Raw genomic sequence first — 9,248 nt, 5'->3', positions numbered from 1 at the left:
AAGGCTGCCTGAGCAACTGCAACATGTTGACTAAACCAGGAACAAAAATACATTAAACTGGGTAGGAGAGACTGGGACACAACCTCACCTTAAACTTCATACCCAACCCCAACCCCAACCCCACAATCAGAAGAGAACTCAAAATCCAGAACTACTGCCTGAGGAGCCAGGCTGCCCAACTTTTAATACCTTCGCCTCACAGACAAGCCCTTAAAATATCTAAACCATTTGAAAACCAACAGGAGACCCACAAGGCTCTAGCAAAACTGAGAAGGGCTCCTAAAGGGCTGGAGCACCCAGACTCACCGCCCCGGCTCCGTGCAGACTTGAAGTGAAGGAGGCTTCTTTGCTTCTATTACAAGCGGCGTGAAGCGTTTGGCCCACCTACCTGGGAACTACCGGCATCCTCTGGGACAGAAGGTAGGCACCATCCCCTCGCTCCAGCGCGATTTTTTTGTTTTTTGTTTCTTTTGGGGTAGGTCTTTCTCTTTCTTCCTGGCAGGTGCCCTCTTCCTTGGCTGCACTCCTGAGCCGGTAATACTAGAAGGAAACTTTCACACCTGTCTGGTGCCTGGGTTTGGTGGCTGCGCACTGGGGACACGGCTCAGTCACGTGACTGGGGGCGGATGGGGGACTTGCAGTCCTAGACACCACAGGACTGGAACCATGGCGAGACAGTCGCGCTGGGGGCACCGCCCCCAGGGCACTGCACCGACAGCTGAGAGAAACCCCAGACTTTCCTAGAAGGAGCCCGTTTGCTGGTCTAGGAGCTCTGGCCTAGGGGCACCCTTCCTGCCTCAGGGAACAGGCTGGTGATCCCAGGCTTTGAGCTGTCTCCCTGCCTCTCTCCAGTTCACCAGTATCACTGGTCTGGCGCCTCATTTTGTGGTTGCCTCCAGAGAGCCTCAGATTTCCAAGAGACACCAAGTCCAAAAAAAAAAAGAGGTTAGAAACTGTGAACTCTTATTTCTTTGTACAAAGGGTGAATTTTCCTGAATGTAAATACATAATTCAAAAAAGAAGAAAAATTGAGGCAGGGTATCTTAAGTGTATTAAAATGAATTTTAATAAACTGTTTCAATCTAAGCAAGAAACTTGGGTGCCAAATATCAATGTGAAGTGACACAAAACAAACACATTATGAACATCCAAAAATCTGGATTTACAATGGGCATGTTGACAGCTTTTGAAATTAAATAGCACTCAATCACTAATTTTCTTTGAGGGTAAGATTTGTACCCTGCTGGGCTTATAATTTTGTTTTCTCTTTTTGTGCTGTTCATGTGTAAATATTGCCAATTTCATTTGACACAAACAAGGAAAACAACTTAATTTTGTTTCTAAGCTAGTGAATGACAGACACCCTAGATGAGGCAGTGTAATATATGCTTCTTGGCAATGATATGAGGTGTGTGAGTGTTTGGGGGTGGGGGAGGGAATCAAGCCATTTCAAATGTATTTGTAACAAGGAAACAAATTTATTGATTTTAAAAGACAAGACACCATTTTGTTTTGAAAAACACAAGGAAGCTAGCCTGAGTTCAAGTCTGAAATATTCAGAAAAATCCTACTAATATCTTTAGTATGTTCCAGTCATTTGTTTAAACAACACACTAAAAGTTAATATATATTTTTATAATTATAAAAGTTCCCCAGTTATTGTACAGTACACAATACAAATCGCCCACAAACTATTATTTAGCTCCTGCCAATTTTGAGAGGACATGATATACTAAAAGATTTAGCATTTCTCACAAAAATCACATCAGGAAATACGTATTTACAAAATCAAATACATTATACAAAAAACCATCACATGTTATTCGGTAAAGATGTTTTTAAATAATTAAAAAGTTTATTCAACTGTAGTCCAAAACTGGAAAAGAACATTACATTATCTCACACATACAATCTCTACAAAAGTTGCTTACCTCATTTACATAATATATTCAGTCGATTGTAAAATAAATGTTCAAATATCTCCTAGTGTTACTATGTTTCTGTGCTTGTGGGACTGAATAATGTAATCTGCCACTTACTAAGTGAAATTTAAATGATGGCACTTAAAAAAAAATACAATATTTTAAAAAAACACAATGAAATAAGTTTTACCTAGAAGGTACGAAAGCCCTGAGTGATAGTAGAATTACTGATTGGTAAGCACTACAATTAACCTAATTAAAAGTTTACCACCCCAGGCACAAATTTCCAAGTTTTCTCAAGGCACTCACTTATAGTTTCTGTAACCAACGCATTGGTCACCACCATAGGTCCCAATTGATGATGGAGATGAGAAAAAAATTTGCTTTGGTACAAAAGATGCTTTTTAAACGAATAAAATTCAATACCTCTGTTACTGGGTCATTTAAAATTGTGTTTAGCAGGTTAAAACAAGGCAAGTATTTATTCAAAAGTATTAATTCATTGAAGGAAAAATTTACTTGGTTATCAACAGTCAATGGGAGTTTTCACTTTTTCTTTTCCTCCCCAGAATCATAATCCCTCTAATAAAGACTTGTCCTCATTACTGAGCTACATAAAAACAATCCTTACCAAAGATTTCATTACTCAGGGCTTCCAATCCCAACATCATAATTCATTTAAAAAAAAAACAAAGGAAAGAAGTGGAGGGGAGGGGAAACGATCAAATACCAGAACCAAATACGAGACAAAATACATCTTTGAAAATAGGACATATTACCAATTACTTCAAACCAAAAGAAAAAAAAAAAAAAAAAGAAATCCTAGGCAGTCACTTTGTAAGTGGCTTTTACTATTTAAGTAAAATTGGTAAACTAAACTCAGGTCTACTGGCACATAAAATCACTAGCAGCAATGATCAAGGCATGCAAACTTAGAAGCATTTACAGTAAATCATCATGAAGAATTCAAAAGAAGAGAGTTAAATTAAAACCCTTTGAGTATTGCATGTTAACACATGAGTAATTTGCATGGTTTGACTTCCTAAACTGCCTAAAAAAAGCAACGTTTACGGCAAACTTGCACTATGCTATGGATGTCCTTGCACCAGACATCAGAATAGGTTACACTCTTTATGAGCGCCTGGCTAGCGCAGCACAAGCACATCTGCAGATGACACGGCTCTCAAGTTCCCTTGAGCAGGGGACAAAGGGGGCCCAGTGCACGCAGAGAGGCCCTTGAACAAAGTCAGCAACTGTGTAAGCACACTGGCATTTACAGATACCAGAAGCAGTAGTCATAGCATCTCCTGACAGATGAGCTTAAAATCAAGTGCCATTCTATCTATATATAATTATTTTGACAAAGTATTAAAGTTTTGGAGCATAGATAAAATTATGCCCTACATGAAATTCCCAAACAATATTTTATGAGAGATCTAACTCCAAATAGCTTACCTGCCCCCATAGTTCAGCTTTTCTTTATCCACTCGTTTCTAAGGCTTCACTTACAACTGTACTTTCTAAAGCTAAATAAACGAGATCTTTTGTTCTGTTTGGGGAAAAAAAATGTAACCCTTTCTTTATCATACCTTTTAAAGGCAATCTAGGTACTTTCAATGTGCAGAGATCAGTAATGACATAGGTCTACAGGCCCATGTATTTGTCCTCCTTTTCTAGAGATGATGTGATGCTAGAAAAGTTGATTTTTTATTTTCTGTAAACAGTACACTTCCTTAGATGGCAGTGAATATTTGGGAATAAATATATCAAGCCCTCTTGAAGAAAATTAAGAGTTGTATATAAAATGCAAGTGTTCAGCATGGAAACACTTTATCTTCCTACCCCCCCTTTAAAAAAACAGCATAATTAGACATTTGGATATAGAGTATATTTTACCGGTCTAAGTCTAAATAAATGATCTGAAAGGCTTTTGTCCCCCATTGTATATCTTACAATGCTCAAAGGGTTAATACAAGGCATTACATTAAAGGGGTTTTCTAATGCTAGAACTAAGCACTGAATTAATGCTTCTATCCCAGTTTTTAAAAATCACCAAACTTGCAGAAATACTAGGATTCCATTAATTGATTTGTTCTAACCACACACATGGAGGTTGATCTGATCTAGTGACAAGCCTAATTTTCAGTAGCACTGCATGTCAACCCCTCTCCCCCATGTTCTGGTGTGATTCATACAAGTCATAAACTCTAACTTTAGTTTTTGGATGATTATTATTTTTCTCACCAGGAATTTGGAGGAGGGGAGGTTATAACAAAGGTCAATTCATTGTAATATAACCACTGCCTCAAATTGTACACAAAGGTGACTTGCCAAAGTTTTTTACTTTCTACTTGTGTCCACACAAGGAGGACCAACATCACAGTGACCTATACTTTTTTACACTAATGTTTCAAGCACAGCATTATTTTAGACATTTCAAATACATCTGAAGAATTTTTCAATTTGAAAATGCATCACAATTTGCACTTCTAGAGAGTGCGTTCATGTAAAAAGTTTCATGATTATGGTTATGAAACCATATTCAGTCCTGAATGACTTTGACAGCATTCTACAAGAACGTGTTCATTTTTACATGTCTACTACAAATCAAAGGCAGTCAATGATGCACACTACTAATTTTAGGTATGCAGTGTTAAAAATCATTTTCTAAAATTTACTTTTGTTTTTAAAGTACACCATCTAAAGAGAGGTGCATGAACCGTGCTATACAGTACAAGAAAAAGCACAAAAAGGAAAGCAGATTTCTGAAAAGGCAGTAAGACTTATACAGTCAGTCCAAACATAGTTTGGATGAGAATCCTGAAAAAGTGACCAGCCATTTGATATCCAGAGAAAAAATTTTAAATTGGGTCCTGTGTTCCAAGGAGATATTTCAGCCATTTCATCCCATTGTTCACTGGCTTTGTGAATGCAAATCTTTTGGGTATGATTCTCAAATTGTATCTGAAGGTCAAACTATACCCATGATACTCAATACTACTACATGCAAATATCTTTTTAGAAACTTAAAAATAGCCAACATGTCCTCCTCACATTTTTCCTCACCGAAAATCTAGCACTGGGTCTATATAGATACTTTCATGACTAGTATTTTATTACAATGTCAAGAAATATTAAGAGGTCCTTAAAATGTGTACTTTCACTCATTAGTAAATCTACTGAGTGTTACTGTCATAACATTATTTAGAAAAGATAATCGTTTCTGTGAATTAAAAAATGAAAAAAAATTCAATGTTTGCTCCAATTTGCTCAACTGTATAAATTACGTTTTTATTTTCTAATAATATTTCACAATTCAAAGTCAAAATTGTTTAAGCTGTGTGTGTCTTTCTGTGGATTACAGATAACTGGAAATAGCAAAGACCACAGATGTTATTTTATCTATTGGTCAGAACTGCCTACCCTAGTCACAAAGAATCAATGTTCCTGTGTTCATAAAAGACATTAGAATATTGTAATATTTATTGAAATGTAATAATATTTGATTCCTCTCATCTGTCCTAATTTAGAACAAACCGTGAACAACTGGAAGAGATGTTGAATCCTGGAGGGTACCCAATCCCTAAATTCCATCAATCTAAATTTGCCCATTATTTATCAGATTCCTCTCACAACACAAATATATCCAACATTAAACAATGATAATAAATACTGAAAATCATTCAATAAACAAGATGAAACCAGTAAATACATTTGGTCCAATATAGATATAATATAGTCCTGGGGGTGGTGAATGGGAAAGTGAAAAAATTCAGAAAGGAGGGTCATAATGAAGAATGATTTTTTTCTTTTTAGATTTTAATTTTACCTGTAAACCTTTTCTAATGCACAATGAAGTAGATACACATCTTTGCAGCTTTAAGGTGTTTTGTTTGTTTGCCTTTGTGTGTGTGTGATAGTGCAAATTCATTGCCTTTTGGGGAGGAAAAAGGGGAATGATCATTTAAATGATATTTAAAGAAGGTGATGCTAGGATGCTAGTGAAGACTTTCAAATATGTGAGTTGTATGATATAATTTTTAAATTATATCTAAATCTTTAAACTTAGGAAGCTTTGTTGATCTTAGTTATTTGAGTAGTCTAAGGCAATCAGGTAACAGCAGCTGAAATGTACTACGTGTTACCCAATAAGCCATTTGGTATTTTCAGTTTAACAGATTAGATTGGCTCACTCTCTCCTTCCCACCCCCAACCCCAACCCTAATAAAACTGAGAAGATAAACCTCTTGAGTTTAACATAGGCCTCATTAATAATCTGTAAATCATTTTGTGCTTTCCCTTTTTTTGGCTCTGTGTATTTGTATACTATTTATTTTTGCTAATTAGCTTTTTTAGAACTATTTAAATAAATGGATGTGCCTGTTCTTTTTGTTAATAATTTGAGTGCTTAAAAGAACCTCACTTTTCACATAAATTAAAATTGGGATGGGTGTATCCTCTCTGGGATCTCACCTTCTGACTCTGCAGCTGACTCCTGCCCATGGACACTCCTGTGTGCATGGGCACACAGACACTGAGACACACAGAGAAACATTTAGACTGAAAAGATGCACTTCAATAAGTACCTGCTTATTTTGTTAATTTTCTTAAATTATAACTAGATAAGAATGGTCTAAAACATATATGATTTTATGTAACAAAGTTGGTAATTAAAAATAGCCTGCTACTCCACAACAGCAATCTGATCCTTAATCTTTAAGCAATGTGATTTGTAATCAAGTAATCTTCAGCTCTAGGAACAAAAATAAATTCATGGTCACTCGAAGAGGGGAAGTGATTTTTGTCTTTTTGTTTTGCTTAGCTTTCCCTAAATTTCCTTTGAAGAACATGTTACCTGTCCTCACTTCGGCAATCTGAAAATGACAGGCACACCTTGTCAAATGGATTGAAAAGGAATTCACATGAACAAAATAAGCCTTACTAAACCTTAGCTTCAGTTCTGTTTTAAGGCACCATGTAATAGCCGAGGTACGATGATCCCTGATGTACATTCTTCAATGGCACTGGTCCACCCAGCCACCTATCCAAATCCGACAGAATTGGAGATAAGCAGCAGTGCGGTGTGCCAGTTACACTGCCTTCAGGTTCTGTTTAAAATTTAAATCCACGTACTTTAGAAACCAGGAAATATTTTTGAAGGAAATAACGATATGCAGGTTGCTACATTCCTTGCATTCTATAAATTTTCTTTTACAATAGCAGCACATTGAACTACTATTAGGAAAAAGACCTGGAATAAAAGAAAGTCATCCAAATGGAATGGTTTCCTGTATGTCCAGCTCAGCATAAGTAGCGTGTACACTTAAAAAAAAAAAAAAAGAAGTCAAGTCATTTTTTTCAGCTTCAGTATCTAACTACAACAGCCCCACTCAACAGCAGAATGCATCTGTGCAGTGGTCCCAAATACAGAATCAGTAGTCTTTAAACAGAGGAATTGGTATGCAAATAACAGTTAAACTTCAATGTTTAACGGAAGCTTGCATTAACATGGTTTAATAATTATGTACACAAATTATGTACTTATTAGCATAATCTCTTGCCATTCTGTCATTTACTCTGAACTGATAAATGCACAGCTCAATTTTTCTTCAGAGAAAAATAGATGACCTTCCCAACCCTCTAGCACTATAATAAAAATGCTTTGTATTCTCTCTCCGTACTCCAAAATGTTATCAAAATAGTGTCTTGCGGTTCTGTCCGATGAAAAGCACCTTTCAAAAGCAACTTTGATGCATCTGCTGCCAAATGTGCATGCCTCCAGTGTAAATCAAAGAAATCATTTCTTTTGATATTTCACAGAAGTGCATCTAATTAAAAACTTACACATGAAATCATACACCAAGACTAACAATCAACAATAAAATATTTTAAGCTACAAAAATGTAAATTACTTTTTAATTATAAGAAAACAAAAACACTGACATTAAGTGTTGTAAAAATCCTTCTTGACACCCAAAACTAAGGGAAAAAAACTCATTATTAAGAGGCAAATAATTTTGTTTATGTTAAAAAAAAAAAAAAAGACCTCGCAAAATACATACACCCATTCCATTTCACAACTCCGAAAAGGTAATGTTCAGCACAGATAGTATTTGACAACAGTCGACCTTCAGGCTTATCAAAATTTCAACTTAAGCCCAATATCAACAGGGTTAATGTTAGCTGGAAAAATACACTTTAATATCCTTTAGACTGCAGTGTAGGTATTTCCTGTAGCGCTGCACTGTCTGATAGTCTGAGTACTTGTGACGATGTGCTCGCTGTGAATTGGATTCAGGAGGCTTGGCTGCACGCCACTCTCGAGAACGGGCTGCATGCAACCCACTGGAAACGCCTGGTTCAGCTCCGTTTTCTCTCTTTTGGCTTGAGGTTCTGAAGAGTCATCTAATTCCTCATCCATTTCACTTTCCACTTCACTGCCTTCATCTGCACAAACAAATAATACCAAGACTAGTACTAGAAGACAAACTGGAAAAGAGCAATCCACACATGCTTTAGAAACACTTTAATATAGTACATTAGGAAATCAACTCCTTAGCCCTTCTTGGAGGACAAAGCTTGTGGGTTTTCCTTTCAATGGATTCTACCTGTGTCAGCGCCCTATTCTTTCAAACACAGCAAAGGTACTTTATTCTTGACCTGTTTGTGGCTCCTACCTTTAATAGTTCTTCTAAGCAGTCCTTTGGAGTTTCCTAAAGTTTTTAAAGAGTAGCATAACTTGTGTCATTTTAAAGTAGGCACTTTGGTACACTATGCTGGTTTGTAGGGAATATTGAGCTGAAAAATGCTAACTTAAAAAAAAAAAGGAAGAAAGAAAAGATTACAGTTTCCTCTGAAGATCTACACTAGATATAAATTTCATCTGTGCTGATTTTAATACAGATAGGAACTATGTTGATTCACAAAATAAGTACAGCATATATAAGCAGGGGCTGTGTACACACCTTCTGTGCACATGAATGTTGTCGATCACAATATTAATTAGATCCTTAACTTTCCTTACAAAACATTATGAAGACTGAGGCACAGTGTCAGATTTAAAAAGCACAATGAATTTCCTTCCTAGCAACACTGATAGTCTCTGTTAATAGCTGGTATTCATTTCTGGAAATTAGGTGTATTAAGTAGTCACTATTACCTCCAAATTTTAACACATTCTGTATTAACTAAAACATTGTTATAATGAAATACTGTTTAATTTTTTCCAGCATGTGCTATTAAATTTCAAAAGCACAGCAGAGAGAGAAAATGGTCACACACAGCTTTACCACTGTGTAAGATTCTCCTCAGAGGAGTGGAGAGAAT

The 9,248-nt window shown here is 36.3% G+C and overlaps 1 protein-coding gene across 4 annotated transcripts in view; it reads right to left on the bottom strand.

Moving 5' to 3' along the window:
- RFX3 (regulatory factor X3) overlaps positions 1,457–9,248 on the bottom strand; it is a 341,608-nt gene continuing 333,816 nt past the window's right edge. For 3 of the 4 annotated variants that reach the window (XM_005683704.2, XM_018052027.1, XM_018052028.1), the window contains one exon: positions 1,457–8,369. In XM_005683704.2, coding sequence (XP_005683761.1) covers positions 8,131–8,369 — 239 coding nt within the window. In that variant the 3' untranslated portion in view covers positions 1,457–8,130. The remainder of the gene's footprint in view (positions 8,370–9,248) is intronic. The other variant, XM_018052029.1, reaches the window with a different exon arrangement.

This window comes from Capra hircus, chromosome 8 (assembly GCF_001704415.2).
Source record: "Capra hircus breed San Clemente chromosome 8, ASM170441v1, whole genome shotgun sequence".
NCBI lineage: Eukaryota > Metazoa > Chordata > Mammalia > Artiodactyla > Bovidae > Capra > Capra hircus.
This window is presented reverse-complemented; position numbering and strand designations above follow the sequence as displayed.